Raw genomic sequence first — 26,521 nt, 5'->3', positions numbered from 1 at the left:
TCTTACCCTTTATGACTTTTCATTCTAGTGCTGAGATATAAGGTTTTCTAAAAATTAGGAATAATGGGGCACTTCCTTGGACTGCAAAAATCTGAATGTTGCTGGGCTTTTGTAGCCTAGGGAAACACCCTGTGCGCTTTTTCTCCTAATTAGCATAAATTATAAGTGGTCTTAAAGTGACGCGACCCCTTTTTGCATTCTGACTTCGCTACACAGGTGTAAAGGGTAAATGTAGCAGTTTTCATACTTTATTTTATATCATGCGTCATGGTGATTGTTCAAGTAAAAAGTGATCTTTTATCAACTGCAGATTGTGCTAAGTGGGTGGGGCTTCACGGGAACAGCTCCGCTTAGCCCCTCCCACACCACAACTGTTGGCCCCGCCCCTCCGTGACGTCATCGGCACATAGGCCCAGCCCCCTCACCGACCATTGGAACAGGCTGGCCTGAAGGCCCATGTGCCGATGATGTCGTGGAGGGACGGAGCCAACAGTTGTGCTGTGGGCGGGCTAAGTGGCGCTGTTGCACAATCTGCAGTTGATAAAAGATCAGTTTTTACTTGAACAAGCACCATGACGTATGATATAAAATAAGGTCTGAAAACTGCTAAATTTACCCCTTACACCTGTGTAGAGAAGTCATAATGCAAAAAGGGGGTGACAGTGTCACTTTGAAAGTAGCATTCCTTTTTTTAAATTTTCTCCCCGGCTGCAGGCTGGCAGGTATACTCAGCCATGATAAACACTTTCCCGCGGCACAGCGTTGATCTGCTGCTCCGGTGTCATTTGGATCCTGCTGTCACCTACGTCACATCTCTTCTGACCTCTCTTCTTCCTCAGGGCTTTTGAAGACCGGAAATCAGTGTCTTGTAATGCATCTCTATAGGAGTGTTCTTACATTGCACCATTAAAGACACTGACTTCCAGCCTCTCTGGATGCGTAGGAGCCAGTGGGATCTGAACAGCGTCAGAGCACTGGAATGACATTGCGGAAAAGTGATAGTTATGGGTGAGTATACCCGCCAGCCTGCAGGTATGTTCTTTAAAGGCCAAAAAAAGATCTTTGTCTCTGAAAACCAAAGACTGGGAAAGGTTATAAAAAAAAAAAAAAAAAATTATATACACAGTGGTACCTTGGTTTAAGAGTAACTTGGTTTAAGAGCGTTTTGGTTTAAGAGCTCACAGTTTTTCAAAATTGTGACTTGGTTAAAGAGCATTGCTTTGGTTTAAGAGCTCCCTGTACTGGGTGGGAGCGCAAGTGGGGGAGGGACATGGTCTGCATAGCGGGGTCTACAGCTCTGTACTCTAACCCAGGAAGTCTCCCTCACCTTCCAAATCATAGCAGATCAACTTCAGGCTGGGGCTTGCATCAGGGGACAGGACTGTGGAGGTAATCTCTTCATAGCTGTAACCCCTCTCTCCCCGGACAGTGAGTGCTGCTATACTGTGCCCACATCTGCCCTGCTCATTCCTTCATACTCCCTGCAGTCTCTGTCAGCCCTTGTGTGCCCCATCCTCTCCATTACTGTACAGTAACTTATAATATCACATATTCTGCTGTTTCTGAATGTTTGTTTCATTTGTTTTACATGTTATTCAGAATAATAAATCATTATTTTTGGGGTGTGGAACCAATTGTTTGCATTTGAATGATTTGTTATGGGAAATTTGCTTTGGTTTAAGAGTGGATTTGGATTACAAGCACGGTCCCGGAACGAATTATGCTCGTAATCCAAGGCACCACTGGGTATATATATAATAAATAAATATATATATATATATATATATATATATATATATATATATATATCCTCTATTACTCACCTGTAAATCCCCCAGCTGTAGAGTCCCTGCAGTGAGGATATCACATACATCGCTCACATGAAGCTGCAGTGGCCTCTATGGTGTAAGAGTGTGACTGGCTGCAGTGTCATGTGATGTACGGATGTAATTCCTGCAGGACTGGCAAAGACTTGCACTAACATGGCTGGACGTTTTCTTTCTTTCCTCAAGAAATGACAAACCAGCTTTTAATAAAGAAAAAAAAAAACCTCCAGAAAAACATCGAAACTAAGCTTCATGTTAGAAGGTAGAACTCGGCTCGTGTTCAACTACGATATCCACCCTGACAATGTGATATATAAGCCGCCTCTCTCTCTCTAATAGAGCAGCTCACACACACATCGCATTACATTACCGGCCTCCACATTACTGTATAGAACTAACATTCTGGCTATACCTGCAGGGCAGCTTAGTATTAAAAGTTTGGTCTGAGAATGGCTGGTAGCTTTTACAGAGGGCTACAGAAATATGATCAGACATATTATAAGTATAACTGGGGAGGAGATGTGTATCTCGGCCAGCTGTTCTGCTGTGTAGTGACTGTCATCCTGATCTCCATAGGAGCGCTGACATCCAGCAGTATCACCTCCTCTTGAAGTAGCTAGTTGCTAGGCTGAGCATAGAGCTTGTCAGACTTATTCATTAGGGAGCGTGAACAGTCAATGATCACAGAAGTAGAAGTTGGCTTATAATAGTGTGAGCATTCACCACAAAACAACAGCAAAAAAAAAAAAATCCCACAATTTACAACCACAATGTGTGCATGCAGAGTTTTACGGAATGTGCTGTGCTCTGATTGGACAGGTAACAGAGAGGAAGTGCCTGGCTGTGTAATACAGGTAACAGAGAGGAAGTGCCTGGCTGTGTAATACAGGTAACAGAAAGGGAAGTGCCTGGCTATGTAATACTGGCAAACAGTCCAGCTCTGGTTCAATCTCCTCAAAAAAGAAGAAGCTGTGCTCTTAGGGACTTAAAGGGGTACTCTGGAGGAAAAAATGTCTTAAATCTACCGGTGGCAGAAAGTTTGTAAATTACTTTAAAAAATTCTTTTTAAGTTCTTGCAGGACATACAGCAGCTGATAAAAACTGAAAGACTTTTTTTTTTAAATAGAAGCATTTAGAAATCTGTATAACTTTCTGACAGCAGTTGATTTAATTTTTTTTTTTATCTGGAGTACCCCTTTAATAATAGTAGAGACCGCACTAAAATCAACTAAACATGCAGGTTTTTTCAAAATCTTCTGAAAGGACAGGTTGATGTGTATCTGTCACACCAATCCACTGCCAAATCAGCAGCAAGTTCCTCTGTTTATCCAGAAGTTCAGGTCTTCTTGGATACCAAGACACAATGAGATGGTAATGCATTACACACACATACTGGATCCTTTGAGGGTCTCATTGTGTTGGTATCCAAAGAGACCTCAACTTCTGGATTAGCAGAGGAACCTGCTGCTGATCTGGCAGAGGGCAGTCATGACAGATACACTTTATCAGTATGAGCAAATACTACACAAAAAAAGAATATAAAGCCTCACCCAGTGCAAAGTGCTGCCTGGGCCTCACCAGAGTGACCAAGAGGATGCCAGGGAAGTCCAGACAGAAATAACAACTACTGCTCAGTCTACCCCTCATCTGTCTCCTAAACTCTGCATAACATTTAATGATGTTCCTAAACCAGAGATTGTTGTCACCAGTACTGTGAAGGACTGTACAGGTTATAGTCACTTTTGTAAGAACTCCCCCCCCCCCCCCGAATCTATGCCTCAAGAGCAACAAGGGGGCGCCTCCCAGTTTAAAGTTTTTTTTGCAGAAATCAATAGTACAGGCGATTTTAAGAAACTTTGTAATTTGGTTTATTAGGCAAATATGCCATTATCTGCATTCAAAAAGACTTTCCCCAGGTTTCCCGCCCCCCCCCCCCCTCCCCTCATCTCTCTCATTCACTGCTCATTATCAGGAAATCTCAACTCTTTTACATGAGCCCTGTGTAACCTAAGGAGAGGGGAGGGGGAGGAGGGAGATTAGTCGATAGCAGAGAGCAGAGAACAAAGGGTTATACAGTGGGAGCTGTGTTAAAGCCGGTATTCAGAGGTCAGTGCTGACTGTCAGAGGAGATAGCCTTGTGATGTAGCTGTAAATTAACTCTTTGTTGTCCTGTTTTGGTGCCATATCTTCCTCCACCCCTCCCCTCTCCATAGAAAATTATGAAGACAGGGGGGAAGAGTTTCAAACTGTTTTTTCATGATAAAAATGCATTTTTCGGCTAATAAACTCAATTACAAAGTTTCTTAAAATTGCCTGGACTTGATTTCTGCAAAAAAAAAAATTTAAACTACAGTCACACTTTAAGAAGCACTGACCTAGAGCGTCCATCCCTCATAGGGCAGCTTGGGTTTACACAGAGCAGCGCAGGAAGTGAGTGCCGAGCTCTGACAGTAAGGGTCAGTGACTCACCTAACTGATGTATAAAAAACGTCATGCATAAAGCCTGTATAATATTAGTATGAGCAAGTATCATCATCTACAGAGGATGGGGGACAACATTCATTATCATTTATGAAGTTCACAATCTTTTTAAACAAACAAGATCTGTAATCTAATGGTATTCATGAGTGACGGCTCCTCTCGGTTGCTAGCCTCACCACTGCTGAATCCCCTTCAGTGCTCGCTACGCTTGCCTATTCCCAGATCAGACGTCCCCAACTACTTCATATGTGTAATGAAAAGCCCATTAAAGCATAAGCTATTTATGCCAGCCATGCATTTAGATACAGCGGTTAGGGATCCTTTTCATTTCACTTACTGTGTAATGGAATTCTGAACGCTCTTTTCATTTAGGGTCATCCCCGGTGGAGGCTCATTCTGCAAAGCCAACAGTTCTTTCTGCAGCCGCTTCTGTAAGGCAGAAAAGAGCATCACATTAATAAGGCCATTTGCATTGACGTAGCTGTATTTTTTTTATAACTTATACAAACATTATAATAGCTAATCACTACAAGGGCCTGAGTTACGTCAACCAATCCTACAGAGAAAAGCACATTTACTGACATTAAAAGGAACGCATCACGTGTATATTATAAAAACTGATACGGATACTTAATCATTCACAGCCACCACAAGGACCAAAGAAGCCTGTAGTCTGGAGATAACCCTTTGACTTCTATGGAAGAGGGTTGTGGGCATGCGCTGTGACCTATGTAGAGGTCAATTGTGTATTCTTTTCTGTCAATGGCAAAGGGATGACAGATAAAAGGTGAGCTCTAAAGAACAGGCTCATCAAAAAGAAATAAAAGTCCCCCCAAAACTAACAAAAAAATAAGCAATATAGTTTCTGATTAAGAAATCCCTTTAAAAAAAATCTCCAAAAAACTACAAACATTCCACATGCAGCACAATAAAATGTGAATGGTAACAATGCTAGCAAGCAAAGGACTGGAAACAAGGTAAATACAGCAGGGCAGCACCAGAAGATAAATGCCTCCGACATGACGGCATCGGAATGAGCCAAGTACAGAAAGTTATATATTTATATATATATATATATATATACATACATACACTACCGTTCAAAAGTTTGGGGTCACATTGAAATGTCCTTATTTTTGAAGGAAAAGCACTGTACTTTTCAACGAAGATAACTTTAAACTAGTCCTAATTTTAAACAAATACACTCTATACGTTGCTAATTTAGTAAATGACTATTCTAGCTGCAAATGTCTGGTTTTTGGTGCAATATCTACATAGGTGTATAGAGGCCCATTTCCAGAAACTATCACTCCAGTGTTCTAATGGTACAATGTGTTTGCTCATTGGCTCAGAAGGCTAATTGATGATTAGAAAACCCTTGTGCAATCATGTTCACACATCTGAAAACAGTCTAGCTCGTTACAGAAGCAACAAAACTGACCTTCCTTTGAGCAGATTGAGTTTCTGGAGCATCACATTTGTGGGGTCAATTAAACGCTCAAAATGGCCAGAAAAAGAGAACTTTCATCTGAAACTCGACAGTCTATTCTTGTTCTTAGAAATTAAGGCCATTCCATGCGAGAAATTGCTAAGAAATTGAAGATTTCCTACAACGGTATGTACTACTCCCTTCAGAGGACAGCACAAACAGGCTCTAACCAGAGTAGAAAAAGTGGGAGGCCGCGTTGCACAACTAAGCAAGAAGATAAGCACATTAGAGTCTCTAGTTTGAGAAACAGACGCCTCACAGGTCCCTAACTGGCATCTTCATTAAATAGTACCTGCAAAACACCAGTGTCAGCATCTATAGTGAAGAGGCGGCTGTGGGATTTTGGGCTTCAGGGCAGAGTGGCAAAGAAAAAGCCATATCTGAGACTGGCCAATAAAAGAAAAAGATTAAGATGGGCAAAAGAACACAGACATTGGACAGAGGAAGACTGGAAAAAAGTGTTGTGGACGGATGAATCCAAGTTTGAGGTGTTTGGATCACAAAGAAGAACGTTCGTGAGACGCAGAACAAATGAAAAGATGGTGGAAGAATGCCTGACGCCATCTGTTAAGCATGGTGGAGGTAATGTGATGGTCTGGGGTTGCTTTGGTGCTGGTAAGGTGGGAGATTTGTACAGGGTAAAAGGGATTCTGAATAAGGAAAGCTCTCACTCAATTTTGCAACGCCATACCCAGTGGACAGCGATTGATTGGAGCCATTTTCATCCTACAACAGGACAATGACCCTAAACACACCTTCAAATTGTGCAAGAACTATTTACAGCAGAAGCAGGCAGCTGGTATTCTATCGGTAATGGAGTGGCCAGCGCAGTCACCAGATCTGAACCCCATTGAGCTGTTGTGGGAGCAGCTTGACCGTATGGTACGCCAGAAGTGCCCATCCAACCAATCCAACCTGTGGGAGCTGCTTCCACAAGCGTGGGGTGCAATTTCTCCAGCTTACCTCAACAGGTTAATAGCTAGAATGCCAAAGGTGTGCAATGCTGGAATTGCTGCAAAAGGAGGATTCTTTGACGAAAGCAAAGTTTGATGTAAAAACAATGTTATTTCAAATACAAAACATTATTTCTAACCTTGTCAATGTCTTGACTCTATTTTCTATTCATTTCACAACGTATGGTGGTGAAGAAGTGTGACTTTTCATGGAAAACACAAAATTGGGTGACCCCCAAACTTTTGAACGGTAGTGTATATATATGTATTTATAATAAAGGGTTATAAAGCCTTTAAATTCTGGGGGTCTACCCTCACAGTAGACTATTAATAGAAGATCGGCAGGGGTCTAGTATGTTACAATGTCACACGGTTGTTTGTGGCTGTCACTTTGAGAATGACAGCCGGAAATAATGCTCAGGATCATCAAAATTACGTCAGTGCAAAAAGACAGCCGCAAATGACAGTGTGTGAAATGTCCAGGGCTTAAAATGTGGCCTGCCTGGTCATATATATTACTGGTGAGGGATATTCCTATATGGTATCCTATGTCTGGATAGTCACAGGCTGGGAAACAGCATCCTGCCACCACTGTACTATAGTACCAGGTCTGTATACTCAGTTCTTTTCCCTCTTATTTATTCATGTTTGTGAGGTGTGCAATAGCTTTTCCTTCAGACGCTATTCTCCTAATACAGCAGAAGATCCTCGGAATAAAACCAAGTGAGGACACAAGATGTAATGGTTTCGTCAGACCCCGAGAAGGTCGCCGTTCTCCTCCTCAGCTGTAAGAATGAATAGGGCCTTAGGGGATTTCTCATTGTACTTAACCTCTTCCCTCTATGTATTCAGCAGCACAATGCTAGCTACAAAAAACTTACCAAGCACCTGAGCACGGGCTACAAGGCTGGGCGCGGACAATGCATCAACATAGTGAAAGCTTGACGCGTGGCCAAGGATCACACAGCTTGCTGCGGCCTCAGGTTTTATGCATAACGACAACCAACCACAAGCACTTATGCCCCAAAGTTCACACTGCATTTTAGCAAAAAACAGATGCATTTGTGTGCATGCGTTTTTTTTGTGTAATCAGCCATGCAAAAAAAATAGCAATTACAGATCAAATATTACACAATAATATGCCACCTCCAAGTCGCACGGTGTCAGGTATTTTATCTATACAATAGAATAAAGTAAGTAGAAACAACTAGTAATAAGAACTATTGTGCCAAAGGCGCCCAAAGGCACCAAAAAGAAAACAGTATCAAAAGTAGCAACAATATATGTGCAAGCATAGAGAAAAAGGTGAGAAAAGACAAGAAAAGAGCCAAGAATGAAGAAAAAACCGGAGAGAAAGGGGAGGGTGAGGGGAAAGGGGAGACAGACACCGCAGCCAGCCCAGCTCACAAGCCCAAAAGCTCAAAGGCTCAGGATGCCAGGAGCTAACGAATAAGAGCAAGAAACTCCAGTCCATAAAAGAGTCCATAAACATGCGCCAAGGGAACCATACTTTCTCAAATTTGTCAGACCTATGGGTCTCAGCAACTTATTTCTCCATTCTGCCAAGATCCCCAAGTTCACCAATCCACTCTGCAATGGTAGGCACAAGGGGTGGTTTCCAATGCCGGGGGATAACCATGCGGGCAGCTTTTAAAAAGTGCCGCAAGATTCCCTTTTTAGACTTGGAAAGAGGGCCTGGTAGTTTGGACAACAAAGCTAATTGAGGAGAGTTGACAACAGTCTATCCAGAATATGACTTGTAGATTTCTAAGACCTTGTCCCGTGTGCATGCGCTTTGATCCGTTTTTTTATTGACTTCCATTATATAAAAAAAACGGATCTAAACGCATCCGTTTTTTTAACGTACTCAAAAATAAGGTCAGCTACGTTTTTGTGTATGTTAAAAAAACGGATGTGTTTTGATGCTTTTGTTATAATGGAACTCAATAGAAAAACGGATACACACAAATGCATCTGTTTTTCCATCAGTTTTTTTGCAAAAACGCGGTGTAAACCCAGCCTAAGTGCCCCAAACCTGGATTATGTGAAACCAGTGAAAAGAAAGCTGTGAGTGATTCTCCCAAGAACTATAGTGCCCCCCATATTGCCTGAAATACAGTGCAGGCTCTCCAGGGCAGCTCACACCCAGGGGTCACGGGGGCAGCAATCTTTAGTAAATGATTCACACACTGTGGAAAAAATGGCGGGGGGCTTAATGGATATGGTGCTCGGCCTCTGACAATAGAAAACTGCATTGTTACATAAATATGCCAACATACAGCTCACACTTTACGCCCCCGGCAGAGGAGTACAGAGGGGCATTCAGAGCATGCAATGGCTTAGTAATGGATGCCCTTATACTGAGAGATGTAGACACACAAGCCCACAGGTAAGGTTGTATTTAAAGGAGCAGATCTGTCTGGTATGGAAGCTATTGTGTTAGAAGCCGACACCCTGCCAGGGTACGCTTCCCTCATCACAGGCTGACTACCAGCATAATCTACAATCCGTCAGCCTGGGAACACTTCTCAAGGTTATTGGAAGGAGGAGAATGTAATTCTGAAGATATGGTAATGGCTGAGGCGTCACGTTCAGTAGTCTCATAGGACATAGACTGCTTACAGGACATATATGCACAATGGCTGGACCATCGGCAAATAAAGCACTTCCTGCCTTGTGTCCCCCAGTCCTCATAGTCTGTAAGCTTCTGCAAGCTGCTCCCTCACTCCTACCGTATCTTCATTTATTTTAATCATTCAATTCTGTAATGTGTAAATGTAATCCGTAAATTGTGAAAAATAATTATTATCCCTAAGTATGTTATGTGTGTCACATGACTAAAACTTGCCCCAAAATATAACTTACTAATACAGTGTTTCCAGCATGCTGCCTTGTGCTGAGAAACACCACGGAAATAAAAGCAAACAGGGAATGAATGCAGCAGGTGCTGCAACTTCACTTCATGTGCAACAGTCTGCAGTGAGATAGGATGATGGCAGGTGTGGTGGGGGAGGGGGTATGCAGGGTGGGTAGGCTATGATAAAGAGCTAATGGAAAGTAATGCATTCTGGTAATTGTAGTACGGAGTAACTGTTCAACCAGGAAGTACAGGAATAAGAACCCCAAAACAAATGGTTCTTGGTGGTTTATAAAGTGCTGAACAAACAGCAATTGGTAAAGTTAAAAGGTATGGTTCATTTTATCCCCCTCTCTGCCAGGATATGTAGCACTATACTTGATACAGAGTTGACAGGCTCACTTTACAGCTGCTGTCACACACACAGATTTTTGGTAGCCTGCCACTGCAGTTTTTTATGCCGAAACTTAGAACTGATTCAAAAGGATTAGGAAATATAAAGGAAGGATGTATACTACTACTTCTGCTTCCTGCTGGACCCACTTCTGCCTTTGGGTCAAGGAGGACAGTGAAAGTTTTGCAAAAAAGCTTCCCTGTGTGATAGCCCCCTAAAGCTGGCCATACACCTTCAATAACCGAAGGCCGAATAATCCTCCGTCCGTTATCTCTCTCGTCTGGTCCCCATCCTCCCCATACGCAAGAGCGTTCGACATGGCTGAGCGATCATGTGTTCTCTAAGGAGAGGGGTTAGACGCAGCCAGAGAGCTCTAGAGGAGTCTTATCTCTCCCAGAACAAAGGGGCTGGTGGTGATTTCCATTTTGCTTGACCCCCTATCTCTGCCCATCATCTGTCGGTGGACAGTGGGGAAATCCCATATGTGTTATACTGACAGCCGAAGGGTTGCATGCGGCCAAAAAAACTGTAAAGTGTATGGGGACCTTAAGAACAGCATGTGATATGCCTGTGTTAGTAACCCCCCCCCAGCCCAAATGGAGAATAAAGGGTGTCCTTTGCTTAGGGCCAGTAAAACAAGTAAGGAAAGAGAAGCCGTCCATCCAATTCTCCTGCAGTGTTGATCCAGAGGAAGGTAAAACAACCCCCCATCAGTAGCTAATATTACTCATGATGGGAAATTTTAAAAGGCTGTGGAAAAAAATCCCCAATTGGTTGTGGTGGATCCACAGGCTTCATGGTTATAGCCAATATAGAAAATACACAACATATTTAGTATCTGTGATATAACATGCCCCATGCACTCAGCAAAGCATATTACATGCAGATTTGTTTTCACAATGTAAGAGAGATCTTACGATTCCCATTCACAATGCTGGTGCACCCTAATATATAGGCCAATTGTAACATGGCAGGATCCTGATTTATGTGAAATCTCCTCAATAGTTTGTCACTATCAATACTTTGGAAATTCTGCATTCAGAAAGAAAATAAGTACAGTATGTGAATGTGATGGACTTTCCGTGCTAAGAGCAGCCAGGACAGGGCTACATGGGGCAGAACTAAGCGGCATGCAAAGTAATGTTTTTCCTTCTAAACCTTCATCTACACGAAAAGCAAATGTACGTAATATGATATTAGCCGTGTAGCAATGCTGCACCACCACCCAGTGTCACTGTAGATGTCCGCTGCTGCCTTCTCCTCTCATAATGTCAGCGAGGTTAGTCTGATGTCTGACAGCATCGCAGATTCACCACCCACCACAGAATGACTGTCCCTGCTCATCTACACTAGGGATGCACGATGCACTGAAAAATCGATACTACTATCGATTTTCGGGGCAAAAAAACGGTTCGATACCAGGATTTCCTGGTATCGATACTTTATGTTAAACTACAAAATAGCGTAGTTTAACATATAGTGCCGAGAACATGACAGGCGGCTACCTGAGCGCCTGTCATGTTCTCTCTGTGCCACCCCTGCGAACACAGACCCGGGACCCTGCGCGCTCACTGGGCCCAGATCATCCACCTACCATGCAGCTGCCGCCGGCAAATTTTAGGTCGCCGCTCCTGCCTCTGACATCGCCAGCCCCGGGACACGTGTGTGTCACTGCGGGTCCTATGGGCTAAGATGAGGACCTTCCCCCCCCTCCACAGGCACCGAGCATGAGACACAGCTGGGCCGGTGAGTGTCTGACAAGGGCAGAGGGGCAGCACAGGGACGGCAGCAGGAGAGGGAGGAGATCTGACAGGAGATAGCTGTGAGGCCGGGCCGTCAGGACATCCCCGGGGCCGGCATCAGCAATGTGGGGGGTGAACAAAAGGTCGGCCTGGCTGCGACTGTGAAGGGAAGTGGGAGGGGGGCGGTAGCCTGCACATTACTCTGCCGCCTGAATCCAGCTGGAATAGTGCAATTACAACCCCCATCATCCCCCCTGATAGCTGAAGTGTGTTACATGACTACAGTTCCCATCATCCCCCTGATAGCTGAAGTGTGTGTTACATGACAACAACCCCCATCATCCCTGATAGCTGAAGTGTGTGTTACATGACTACAACCCCCACCATCGCCCTGATAGCTGAAGTGTGTGTTACATGACTACAACCCCCACCATCGCCCTGATAGCTGAAGTGTGTGTTACATGACTACAGTTCCCATCATCGCCCTGATAGCTGAAGTGTGTGTTACATGACTACAGTTCCCATCATCCCCCTGATAGCTGAAGTGTATTACATGACTACAGTTCCCATCATCCCCCCTGATAGCTGAAGTGTGTGTTACATGACTACAGTTCCCATCATCGCCCTGATAGCTGAAGTGTGTGTTACATGACTACAGTTCCCATCATCTCCCTGATAGCTGAAGTGTATCACATGACTACAGTTCCCATCATCCCCCCTGATAGCTGAAGTGTTATTGTGCATATTATAAGATTATCACCTTCCTGATGACGCACGGTAAATGGTGCAAGCGGAGAAACCACCAAATTCAGTACCACATAAAAACGTGGTACTAAATAAAACTACAGATTGCCCCATAGCCATGTTAAGAATCAGAATAGGGCTATTTTTTTAAGAACATTTATTTTAAATAATGGAAACTTTATTTATAAAGTAATATGGTTCGTACAGACCTGACAGTCGGGGGGGATCTCTACTCTTGTGTTTTGTTTTTTTTAAATATAATTTATTAAGTATCGAATTGGTATCGAGCATTGAAAAAAAAAAGTTGGTATTGGTATCGAACTCAAAATTCTGGTATCGTGACATCACTAATCTACACAAGCACAATATCACTCCGCCATATACACTGCTCAGAAAGACATAAAGAGAACACTCACACAACACAATGTAACTCCAAGTCAATTACACTTCTGTGAAAACAACCTGTCCAGTTATGAAGTGACACTGACTGTGAAGACATTTCTGCTGCTGTTGTGTAAATGGAACAGACAACAGGTAGAAGTGATTGGCAATAAGCAACACAGCCCCTATAAAGGCGCCGTCCTGCAGCGGTCCTGGTGACCACAGACCATTGCTCTGTTCTCATCCCTTTTGGCTCTTGTTTTAGTCACTTTTGCATTTTGTCATTGGTCTCACCCCTAGAGGTGCATAAGGTGGTGTCTACAACCTGCAGAATGTGCTCAGGCAGTGCAGCTCATCCAGCATGGCACACCAATGTGAGCTATGGCAGGTCGGTTAGCTGCGTCTGTCAGCGTATTGTCCAGAGCATGGAGCAAATACCAGGAGCCAGGTGAGTACACCAGAGACGTGGAGGGGGCTGTAGTAGGGCAACAACCCAACAGCAGCAGGACCGCTACCTCTGTCCTCACACCGAGCACATGACAGACATGAGAGTCTGGAGACATCATGAAGAATGTTCTGCTGACTGCAACATCCATCAGCATGACTGGTTTGGCAGTGGGTCAGTAATGGTGTGGGGTGGCATTTCTTTGCAGGACCGCACAGCCCCCAGTGTGCTAGTCGGAAGTACTCTGACTGCCATTAGGTACCAGGATGAGATCCTCAAACCCATTGAGAGACCATATGCTACTGCGGTTGGCCCAGGGTTCCTCCTAATGCAGGACAATGCTAGACCTCATGTGGCAGATGTGTGTCAGCAGTTCCTGCAAGATGAAGGCATTGAAGCTATAGACTGGCCGCTCGTTCCCCAGACCTGAATCCAATCAAGCACATCTGGGACATTAGGTCTCCTTCCTTCCACAACATCATGTAACACCACAGACTGTCCAGTAGGTGACCGGGGCTTTTATCCAGGTCTCGGAGAACATCCGTCACCTCATCGGGAGCATGGCCAGGCGTTGTAGGGAGGTCATATACAGGCGCGTGGAGGACACACACACTACTGAGCCTCATTTCCTCATCTTGAGCCATTTCCACTGAACTTGGATCAGCCTGTAATATGATTTTCCACTTTGATTTCGAGTATCATCCCACATGCAGACCTCCATGGGATATTATTCCATTTTTATGCTTTACTAGAAAATGTACCCGGCGCTGCCCGGGTATAAAGTGTCAGTGTGTTAATTAGATTTGTTCTAAGGTGCCCAGGAGTCCAAGCTAAAGGTATTGTTTCATCTGAGTTAATCAGTGGAATTAGTGTATACCTGTAGTGCATAGTTGGAGGGGTTCTGTATACCCACAATGTATAGTTTTTAGGGGTCTCGCATATCTGTAGTGCATAGTTGGGGGGGCTGTATACCTATAGTGTATAGTTGAGGGAGGTCCTGTATACCTGCAGTGTACAGTTGGTGAAGGTCCTGTATACCTGCAGTGTACAGTTGGTGAAGGTCCTGTATACCTGTACTGTATAGTTTGGGGGTCCTGTATACCTGTAGTATATAGTTGGTGCTGTATACCTGTAATGTATAGTTGGTGGAGGTCTTGTATACCTGTAGTTTATAGTTGGTGGAGGTCCTGTATACCTGAAGTATATAGTTGGTGGAGGTCCTGTATACCTGTAGTATATAGTTTGGGGGTCCTGTATACCTGTAGTGTAAAGTTTGGGGTCCTGTATACCTGTAGTATATAGTTTTGTGGAGGTCCCGTGCACTTGTAGTGTATAGTTTTGGGGTCCTGTATACCTGTAGTGTCCTGTATACCTGCAGGGTTGTATTTACCCGTATGGCAGTGTTATTCAGTCACAGTGTGTCGGTATTGGTCAGGTCTGGTGTGGCGGTGTTATCCAGTCACGGTATGGTGGTATCGGTCAGGTCTGGTATAGCGGTGTTATCCAGTCACAGTATGGCAGTATTGGTCAGGTCTGATATGATGGTGTTATCCAGTCACAGTATGGTGGTATTGGTCAGGACTGGTGTGGCGGTGTTACCCAGTCACAGTTTGCCGGTATTGGTCAGGTCTGGTATGGCAGTGTTATCCAGTCACAGTATGGCGGTATTGGTCAGGTCTGGTATGACAGTGTTATCCAGTCACAGTATGGCGGTATTGGTCAGGTCTGGTGTGGCAGTGTTATCCAGTCACAGTATGGCGGTATTGGTCAGGTCTGGTGTGGCAGTGTTATCCAGTCACAGTATGGCGGTATTGGTCAGGTCTGGTGTGGCAGTGTTATCCAGTCACAGTATGGCGGTATTGGTCAGGTCTGGTGTGGCGGTGGTACCCAGTCACAGTATGGCGGTATTGGTCAGATCTGGTATGGAGGTGTTATCCAGTCACAGTATGGAGGTATTGGTCAGGTCTGGCAGTGTTATCCAGCACAGTATGGCGGTATTGGTAAGGTCTGGTGTAGCAGTGTTACCCAGTCACAGTTTGGTATACCTGTTGTGCCCTGTATATACATGTACTGTATGGATGGAGTAGGGGGACCTGTATATACATGTCCTGTATAGATGGAGTAGGGGGTCCTGTATATACATGTACTGTATAGATGGAGTAGGGGCTCCTGTATACATGTACTGTATAGATGGAGTAGGGGGTCCTGTATATACATGTACTGTATAGATGGAGTAGGGGGTCCTGTATACATGTACTGTATAGATGGAGTAGGGGGCCCTGTATATACATGTACTGTATAGATGGAGTAGGGGGCCCTGTATACATGTACTGTATAGATGGAGTAGGGGGTCCTGTATACATGTACTGTATAGATGGAGTAGGGGGTCCTGTATATACATGTACTGTATAGATGGAGTAGGGGGTCCTGTATATACATGTACTGTATAGATGGAGTAGGGGGTCCTGTATATACATGTACTGTATAGATGGAGTAGGGGGCCCTGTATATACATGTACTGTATAGATGGAGTAGGGGCTCCTGTATACATGTACTGTATAGATGGAGTAGGGGGTCCTGTATATACATATACTGTATAGATGGAGTAGGGGGTCCTGTATATACATGTACTGTATAGATGGAGTAGGGGGCCCTGTATATACATGTACTATATAGATGGAGTAGGGGCTCCTGTATACATGTACTGTATAGATGGAGTAGGGGGTCCTGTATATACATGTACTGTATAGATGGAGTAGGGGGCCCTGTATATACATATACTGTATAGATGGAGTAGGGGGCCCTGTATATACATATACTGTATAGATGGAGTAGGGGGTCCTGTATATACATGTACTGTATAGATGTAGTAGGGGGTCCTGTATATACATGTACTGTATAGATGGAGTAGGGGGCCCTGTATATATATGTACTGTATAGATGGAGTAGGGGGTCCTGTATATACATGTACTGTATAGATGGAGTAGGGGGTCCTGTATATACATGTACTGTATAGATGGAGTAGGGGGTCCTGTATATACATGTACTGTATAGATGGAGTAGGGGGTCCTGTATATACATGTACTGTATAGATGGAGTAGGGGGTCCTGTATACATGTACTGTATAGATAGATGGAGTAGGGGGCCTACCAGTTATTACTGTGGATGTTGTGAGGCAGCTTCCCTAGCAACCATTGCTCCCTGTGAAAATGAAAGCAGTAATCCTATTGGTTGCTAAGGCTCCAACTGCCGTGTCTGCTGCAGCTAATTATATCACCTGTGTTTGCAGTGAGGAGATTTTCCCATTCATCTCTATGGGGCGCCGCTCTTCCCCCTCCCCCTCCCCTCCTGTACATCTGGCGGGGACGGGACCTTTGCAATAACCTTCCCGGGCACCCAATGTATCTGTGGGCCAAATTTGGGGTCAAACGGTTCAGGCGTTTGGAAGTCTATAGAGGACAGACAGACAGACAGACAGACAGACTTTGATTTTTATGATATAGATTGTTCTCGACACATTCCACTATGTAATCAATAAAGATCGGTAACTGGAATATTTCGTTCGGTGAGATCTAGGATTTGCTCATTAAAGTGTTCCCTTTATTTTTTTTAACTATATATATATATATATATATATATATATTAACCACAAACAGGAGGAAACATACAGTAAACGCTTAGAAATGCTTCATTGTGGCCCCTATTTGAGTTATTTCGCCTATGAATCGTGTGTGAACAGTCACATAGCTGTTTCTGCAGTCTACAATGTACATATCTCCGCATTCAGCTACAAAGATATAACTCACTACTATATAAGAGGAGCTGGAAGGGGTGAAGCATCAGGGGGATAACAGTGTATAAGAGACCAGCAATGGGGGATATATAACAGGCGATAGAAAAGAATAAACATAAAGATATAACAGGACAGGTGTAGGGAATGTATATAACGATATAGCAGGACAAATACAGGGCATGTGAAGACAGGATAGGTATAGGGGATGTATATAAAGGACAAATATGGGGGATGTATATACAAATAAAAAATGACAGGTATGGGGGGTGCTTATACAGGACACAACAGGGTAGGTATAGGGCATGTATATACAGATATAGCAGGAAAGGTGTAGAGGATGTATATACAGGATATAACAGGACAGGTACAGGGCATGTATACACATATAACAGGATAGGTATGGGGATGTATATACAGGAAACAGGACAGGTAAAGGAGACATTATATAGAGAGAGAGATAACAGGGCAGGTGCAGAAGATGTATATACAGAATATAACAGGACAGGTGTAAGGTATGTATATACAAGGAATAACAGGGCAGGTATAGGGGGTGTATATATGGGACAGCTGTAGGGGATGTATATACAGCATATAACAGTATATGTAAAGGGGACGTATATACAGGATATAACAGGACAGGTGTAGCAGATGTATATACAGGATATAACAGGACAGGTAAAAGGGACGTACATACAGGATATAACAGGAAAGGTGTAGCAGATGTATATACAAGATATAACAGGACAGGTGTAGCAGATGTATATACAGGATATTACGGGACAGGTAAAAGGGAGGTATATACAGGATATAACAGATGTATATAGAAAGTATAAAAGGACAGGTATAGAGGACATATACACAGGACAGGTATAGGGCATATATATACACAGGACATACAGGACAGGTATAGGGCATATATATACAGGACAGGTATAGGGCATATATATATATATATATATATATATATATACACAGGACAGGTTTAGGGCATATATATATACAGGACATACAGGACAGGTATAGGGAATGTATATACAGGATATAACAGGACAGGTATAGGGGATGTATATACCGGATATAACAGGACAGGTATATGGATGTTTATACAGAAATGACTGGTAGATATGTAGATGTAGATGTAGATACTGTTTATACAGGACGGGTGTAGAGGATATATATACAGGATATAACAGAACAGGTATAGGGGATGTATATACAGGACAGGTGTAGGGGATGTATATACAGGATATACAGGAAAGGTGTAGGGGATGTATACACTGTATATACAGGGCAGGTGTAGGGGGTGTATATACAGGATAGGTGTAGGGGATGTATACACTGTATATACAGGGCAGGTGTAGGGGTGTATACACTGTATTCACAGGGCAGGTGTAGGGGGTGTATACACTGTATATACAGGGCAGGTGTAGGAGGTGTATACACTGTATATACAGGGCAGGTGTAGGGGGTGTATACACTGTATATACAGGGCAGGTGTAGGGGGTGTATACACTGTATATACAAGACAGGTGTAGGGGGTGTATATGCTGTATATACAGGGCAGGTGTAGGGGGTGTATGCACTGTATATACAGTGCAGGTGTAGGGCATGTATATTCAGGACAGGTGTAGGGGATGTATATGCTGTATATACAGGGCAGGTGTAGGGGGTGTATATACAGGATACACAGGAAAGGTGTAGAGGGTGTATACAGTGTATATACAGGACAGGTGTAGGGTGTGTATACACTGTATATACAGGGCAGGTGTAGGGGGTGTATATACAAGGCAGGTGTAGGGGATGTATATGCTGTATATACAGGGCAGGTGTAAGGGGTGTATACACTGTATATACAGAGCAGGTGTAGGGGATGTATATGCTGTATATACAGGGCAGGTGTAGGAGCTGTATACACTGTATATACAGGGCAGGTGTAGGGGATGTGTATACAGGACAGGTGTAGGGGGTGTATACACTGTATATACAGGGCAGGTGTAGGGGGTGTATACACTGTATATATAGGACAGGTGTAGGGGGTGTATACACTGTATATACAGGGCAGGTGTAGGGGGTGTATACACTGTATATATAGGACAGGTGTAGGGGGTGTATACACTGTATTTACAGGGCAGGTGTAGTGGGTGTATATACTGTATATAGAGGGCAGGTGTAGGGGCTGTATACACTGTATATACAGGGCAGGTGTACGGGGTGTATACACTGTATATATACAGGGCAGTCGTAGGGGCTGTATATACAGGACAGGTGTAGGGGATGTATACATTATATATACTGGGCAGGTGTAGGGGTTGTATACACTCTATATACAGGACAGGTGTAGGGGGTGTATACAATGTATATATAGGGCAGGTGTAGGGGCTGTATACACTGTATATACAGGGCAGGTGTAGGAGATGTATATACTGTATATACAAGGCAGGTGTAGGGGATGTATACAGTGTATATACAGGACAGGTGTAGGGGGTGTATATGCTGTATATACAGGACAGGTGTAGGGGGTGTATACATTGTATATACAGGGCAGGTGTAGGAGCTGTATACAGTGTATATACAGGGCAGGTGTAGGGGCTGTATATACAGGACAGGTGTAGGGGCTGTATACAGTGTATATACAGGGCAGGTGTAGTGGGTGTATACACTGTATATACAGGACAGGTGTAGGGGCTGTATACACTGTATATACAGGACAGGTGTAGGGGCTGTATACACTGTATATAGAGGGCAGGTGTAGGATGTGTATACACTGTATATAAAGGGCAGGTGTAGGGGTTGTATACACTGTATATACAGGACAGGTGTAGGGGGTTATACACTGTATATACAGGGCAGGTGTAGGGGCTGTATATACTGTATATATATACAGGACAGGTGTAGGGGCTGTATACACTGTATATACAGGACAGGTGTAGGGGCTGTATACACTGTATATACAGGACAGGTGTAGGGAATGTATACACTGTATATATACAGGACAGGTGTAGGGAATGTATACACTGTATATACAGGACAGGTGTACGGGGTGTATACAGTGTATATACAGGGCAGGTGTAGGGGCTGTATACACTGTATATACAGGACAGGTGTAGGGGTGTATACGCTGTATATACAGGACAGGTGTAGGGGGTGTATATACAGGACAGGTGTAGGGGGTGTATACACTGTATATACAGGACAGGTGTAGTAGATGTATACACTGTATATACAGGGCAGGTGTAGGAGGTGTATACACTGTATATACAGGGCAGGTGTAGGGGGTGTATACACTGTATATACAGGACAGGTGTAGGGGGCGTATACACTGTATACACAGGGCAGGTGTAGGGGCTGTATACAGTGTATATGCAGGGCAGGTGTAGGGGGTGTATACACTGTATATACAGGGCAGGTGTAGGGGGTGTATACACTTTATATACAGGACAGGTGTAGGGGCTGTATACAGTGTATATACAGGGCAGGTGTAGGGGATGTATACAGTGTATATACAGTGCAGGTGTAGGGGCTGTATACACTGTATATACAGGGCAGGTGTAGGGGCTGTATACAGTGTATATACAGGGCAGGTGTAGGGGCTGTATATACTGTATATATATAGGACAGGTGTAGGGGGTGTATATACTGTATATATATATATAGGACAGGTGTAGGGGGTGTATACAGTGTATATACAGGACAGGTGTAGGGGCTGTATATACTGTATATATAGGACAGGTGTAGGGGGTGTATACACTGTATATATATATATATATATATATATATATATATATATAGGACAGGTGTAGGGGTATATACACTGTATATACAGGACAGGTGTAGGGGCTGTATACAGTGTATATACAGGACAGGTGTAGGGGGTGTATATAGTGTATATACAGGACAGGTGTAGGGGCTGTATATACAGGGCAGGTGTAGGGGGTGTATACACTGTATATACAGGACAGGTGTAAGGGGTTGTATATAGTGTATATAGAGGGCAGGTGTAGGGGGTGTAAACACTGTATATACAGGGCAGGTGTAGGGGGTGTATACAGTGTATATACAGGGCAGGTGTAGGGGCTGTATACAGTGTATATACAGGGCAGGTGTAGAGGCTGTATACACTGTATATACAGGGCAGGTGTAGGGGGTGTATACACTGTATATACAGGGCAGGTGTAGGGGCTGTATACAGTGTATATACAGGACAGGTGTAGGGGCTGTATACAGTGTATATACAGGGGAGGTGTTGGGGCTGTATACAGTGTATATACAGGGGAGGTGTTGGGGCTGTATACAGTGTATATACAGGGCAGGTGTAGGGGGTGTATACACTGTATATACAGGGCAGGTGTAGGGGGTGTATACACTGTATATACAGGACAGGTGTAGGGGCTGTATACAGTGTATATACAGGGCAGGTGTAGGGGATGTATACAGTGTGTATACAGTGTATATACAGGACAGGTGTAGGGGCTGTATACAGTGTATATACAGGGCAGGTGTAGGGGGTGTATACAGTGTATATACAGGGCAGGTGTAGGGGCTGTATACATTGTATATACAGGGCAGGTGTAGGGGCTGTATACACTGTATATACAGGGCAGGTGTAGGGGATGTGTATACAGGGCAGGTGTAGGGGCTGTATACAGTGTATATACAGGGCAGGTGTAGGGGGTGTATACAGTGTATATACAGGGCAGGTGTAGGGGGTGTATACAGTGTATATACAGGGCAGGTGTAGGGGGTGTATACAGTGTATATACAGGGCAGGTGTAGGGGGTGTATACAGTGTATATACAGGGCAGGTGTAGGGGGTGTATACAGTGTATATACAGGGCAGGTGTAGGGGGTGTATACAGTGTATATACAGGGCAGGTGTAGGGGGTGTATACACTGTATATACAGGGCAGGTGTAGGGGGTGTATACACTGTATATACAGGGCAGGTGTAGGGGGTGTATACACTGTATATACAGGGCAGGTGTAGGGGGTGTATACACAGGACAGGTGTAGGGGCTGTATACAGTGTATACACAGGGCAGGTGTAGGGGATGTATACAGTGTGTATACAGTGTATATACAGGGCAGGTGTAGGGGGTGTATACAGTGTATATACAGGGCAGGTGTAGGGGGTGTATACAGTGTATATACAGGGCAGGTGTAGGGGGTGTATACAGTGTATATACAGGGCAGGTGTAGGGGGTGTATACACTGTATATACAAAGCAGGTGTAGGGGGTGTATACACTGTATATACAGGGCAGGTGTAGGGGGTGTATACACTGTATATACAGGGCAGGTGTAGGGGATGTATACAGTGTATATACAGGGCAGGTGTAGGGGCTGTATACAGTGTATATACAGGACAGGTGTAGGGGGTGTATACAGTGTATATACAGGGCAGGTGTAGGGGGTGTATACAGTGTATATACAGGACAGGTGTAGGGGCTGTATACAGTGTATATACAGGACAGGTGTAGGGGCTGTATACAGTGTATATACAGGACAGGTGTAGGGGGTGTATACAGTGTATATACAGGGCAGGTGTAGGGGCTGTATACAGTGTATATACAGGGCAGGTGTAGGGGTGTATACAGTGTATATACAGGGCAGGTGTAGGGGCTGTATACAGTGTATATACAGGACAGGTGTAGGGGCTGTATACAGTGTATATACAGGGCAGGTGTAGGGGATGTATACAGTGTGTATACAGGACAGGTGTAGGGGGTGTATACACTGTATATACAGGGCAGGTGTAGGGGGTGTATACACTGTATATACAGGACAGGTGTAGGGGCTGTATACAGTGTATATACAGGGCAGGTGTAGGGGATGTATACAGTGTGTATACAGTGTATATACAGGACAGGTGTAGGGGCTGTATACAGTGTATATACAGGGCAGGTGTAGGGGGTGTATACAGTGTGTATACAGGGCAGGTGTAGGGGCTGTATACATTGTATATACAGGGCAGGTGTAGGGGCTGTATACACTGTATATACAGGGCAGGTGCAGGGGATGTGTATACAGGGCAGGTGTAGGGGGTGTATACAGTGTATATACAGGGCAGGTGTAGGGGGTGTATACAGTGTATATACAGGGCAGGTGTAGGGGGTGTATACAGTGTATATACAGGGCAGGTGTAGGGGGTGTATACAGTGTATATACAGGGCAGGTGTAGGGGGTGTATACAGTGTATATACAGGGCAGGTGTAGGGGGTGTATACAGTGTATATACAGGGCAGGTGTAGGGGGTGTATACAGTGTATATACAGGGCAGGTGTAGGGAGTGTATACAGTGTATATACAGGGCAGGTGTAGGGGGTGTATACAGTGTATATACAGGGCAGGTGTAGGGGGTGTATACACTGTATATACAGGACAGGTGTAGGGGGTGTATACACTGTATATACAGGGCAGGTGTAGGGGGTGTATACACTGTATATACAGGGCAGGTGTAGGGGGTGTATACACTGTATATACAGGGCAGGTGTAGGGGGTGTATACACTGTATATACAGGACAGGTGTAGGGGGTGTATACACTGTATATACAGGACAGGTGTAGGGGCTGTATACAGTGTATATACAGGGCAGGTGTAGGGGCTGTATACAGTGTATATACAGGGCAGGTGTAGGGGGTGTATACAGTGTATATACAGGGCAGGTGTAGGGGGTGTATACAGTGTATATACAGGGCAGGTGTAGGGGGTGTATACAGTGTATATACAGGGCAGATGTAGGGGGTGTATACAGTGTATATACAGGGCAGATGTAGGGGGTGTATACACTGTATATACAAAGCAGGTGTAGGGGGTGTATACACTGTATATACAGGGCAGGTGTAGGGGGTGTATACAGTGTATATACAGGGCAGGTGTAGGGGGTGTATACAGTGTATATACAGGGCAGGTGTAGGGGGTGTATACACTGTATATACAGGACAGGTGTAGGGGGTGTATACACTGTATATACAGGGCAGGTGTAGGGGGTGTATACACTGTATATACAGGGCAGGTGTAGGGGGTGTATACACTGTATATACAGGGCAGGTGTAGGGGGTGTATACACTGTATATACAGGACAGGTGTAGGGGGTGTATACACTGTATATACAGGACAGGTGTAGGGGCTGTATACAGTGTATATACAGGGCAGGTGTAGGGGGTGTATACAGTGTATATACAGGGCAGGTGTAGGGGGTGTATACAGTGTATATACAGGGCAGGTGTAGGGGGTGTATACAGTGTATATACAGGGCAGGTGTAGGGGGTGTATACAGTGTATATACAGGGCAGGTGTAGGGGGTATATACAGTGTATATACAGGGCAGGTGTAGGGGGTGTATACAGTGTATATACAGGGCAGGTGTAGGGGGTGTATACAGTGTATATACAGGGCAGGTGTAGGGGGTGTATACACTGTATATACAAAGCAGGTGTAGGGGGTGTATACACTGTATATACAGGGCAGGTGTAGGGGGTGTATACACTGTATATACAGGGCAGGTGTAGGGGATGTATACAGTGTATATACAGGGCAGGTGTAGGGGCTGTATACAGTGTATATACAGGACAGGTGTAGGGGGTGTATACACTGTATATACAGGGCAGGTGTAGGGGCTGTATACAGTGTATATACAGGACAGGTGTAGGGGCTGTATACAGTGTATATACAGGACAGGTGTAGAGGGTGTATACAGTGTATATACAGGGCAGGTGTAGGGGGTGTATACAGTGTATATACAAGGCAGGTGTAGGGGGTGTATACAGTGTATATACAGGGCAGGTGTAGGGGGTGTATACAGTGTATATACAGGGCAGGTGTAGGGGGTGTATACAGTGTATATACAGGGCAGGTGTAGGGGCTGTATACAGTGTATATACAGGGCAGGTGTAGGGGGTGTATACAGTGTATATACAGGGCAGGTGTAGGGGGTGTATACAGTGTATATACAGGGCAGGTGTAGGGGCTGTATACAGTGTATATACAGGGCAGGTGTAGGGGCTGTATACAGTGTATATACAGGGCAGGTGTAGGGGCTGTATACACTATATACAGGGCAGGTGTAGGGGGTGTATACACTGTATATACAGGGCAGGTGTAGGGGCTGTATACAGTGTATATACAGGGCAGGTGTAGGGGCTGTATACAGTGTATATACAGGGCAGGTGTAGGGGGTGTATACACTGTATATACAGGACAGGTGTAGGGGCTGTATACACAGTAAGACAAGTGTTCTGCCTCTGCCCCATGCCACTTATAAGTCACTTTGAGCAGCACACAGCTGTAGGGAAACCATTAGGTCATAAGTCACACTCGTTCTCACAGGCTGACAACACGGAAGAGACAGATCTGACAGGAAACTACCGGCAGAGCCCCCGGACTGTGACCCCAGGCCCCCCACCCAGAACAGACCCCTCACAATCTGCGGCACCGGAAGGGCGCGGATCCGGGTCAGCCGGGTGTTAAATTCGCGCAGCACTCACCTGCATTGACGCCATGATGGGAACCCGCCCCCTCCCGCCTGCGGTGACGTCACGCCTCACGTGACCTGGACGCCTGAAGCCATTCCGCGCATGCGCATGGTTAGCGCGAGCTGAGCGCCTGCGTTACCTTCCGTAAGTAATGGGTTGCGGCGCTCTGCGCATGCGCGGTACTATACACAACAGCGGTGGTTTGGTGTCCTTACGTCATACCCTGAGAACTTTCCCTAGGAGCAATAACCATCGTGTAATAAACAAATAGAAAAAAATAAATATTGTTAAAACTTGTTATTGCAACATGTAAAGTTACATTTAGTGAAGAGTTTATTACGGGTCATTGCTGTATCCAGGATTAGAAAAACATCATCTTATTTCCCAACACAGCGCCACAATTCACCCTCAGTCTGTGTGTGGTAGTGCAGTTCAATTCTCTTGAAGTGACTGGAGCTGAGTTGTAATACCTCACACAACCTATGGACAGGGGTGGCGCTCTTTTTTCAAAGAAAGCGTCTATGTTTTTATATCAGAAATTCTGAAATGTGTTATCTGGTGGATACATTCCATGTGGCATGACTGCCAAATCCTGTCGGAGACCCTTAATGGTTAGGAGTTATTCTTTTCCCTCCTGAATGTTGTATACCAGTGATTTTCAACCTTTTTTGAGCCGCGGCACACTTTTTATACTTAAAAAATTCCCGGGGCACACCACCAACCAAAATGGCACAAAATGACACTAAAACAGTACATATTAGAATTACTTCTCTCCTGTGCTTCTCTCCACCATACTTCTCCCCCCCTGCTTCTCTACACCCCTCAAGGAATCTAACAAGGGGTGCAGTGAGCATATGGACCCCACTGGTGACGGGCACAAATGTGGAACAATGTTACGTGAAAGGGAAATTTTTCATTTTTTCACTTTCACGGCACAAATGTGCCCC

At 44.5% G+C, this 26,521-nt stretch overlaps 1 protein-coding gene across 1 annotated transcript in view; it reads right to left on the bottom strand.

Moving 5' to 3' along the window:
* The window catches only part of UBE2W (ubiquitin conjugating enzyme E2 W), a 48,475-nt gene extending 22,794 nt beyond the window's left edge, over positions 1–25,681 (bottom strand). Inside the window, exons 1-2 of the mRNA XM_069959965.1 lie at positions 25,587–25,681; positions 4,645–4,736 (exon numbers count right to left, since the gene is read on the bottom strand). Coding sequence (XP_069816066.1) covers positions 4,645–4,736; positions 25,587–25,601 — 107 coding nt within the window. The 5' untranslated portion in view covers positions 25,602–25,681. The remainder of the gene's footprint in view (positions 1–4,644; positions 4,737–25,586) is intronic.
* Positions 25,682–26,521: the final 840 nt, after the last annotated feature.

The sequence above is a fragment of the Dendropsophus ebraccatus genome, chromosome 2 (genome assembly GCF_027789765.1).
Source record: "Dendropsophus ebraccatus isolate aDenEbr1 chromosome 2, aDenEbr1.pat, whole genome shotgun sequence".
NCBI classification, from domain to species: domain Eukaryota; kingdom Metazoa; phylum Chordata; class Amphibia; order Anura; family Hylidae; genus Dendropsophus; species Dendropsophus ebraccatus.
Note: the sequence above shows the minus strand (reverse complement) of the source record. Positions and strands in the feature narration are given on the sequence as shown.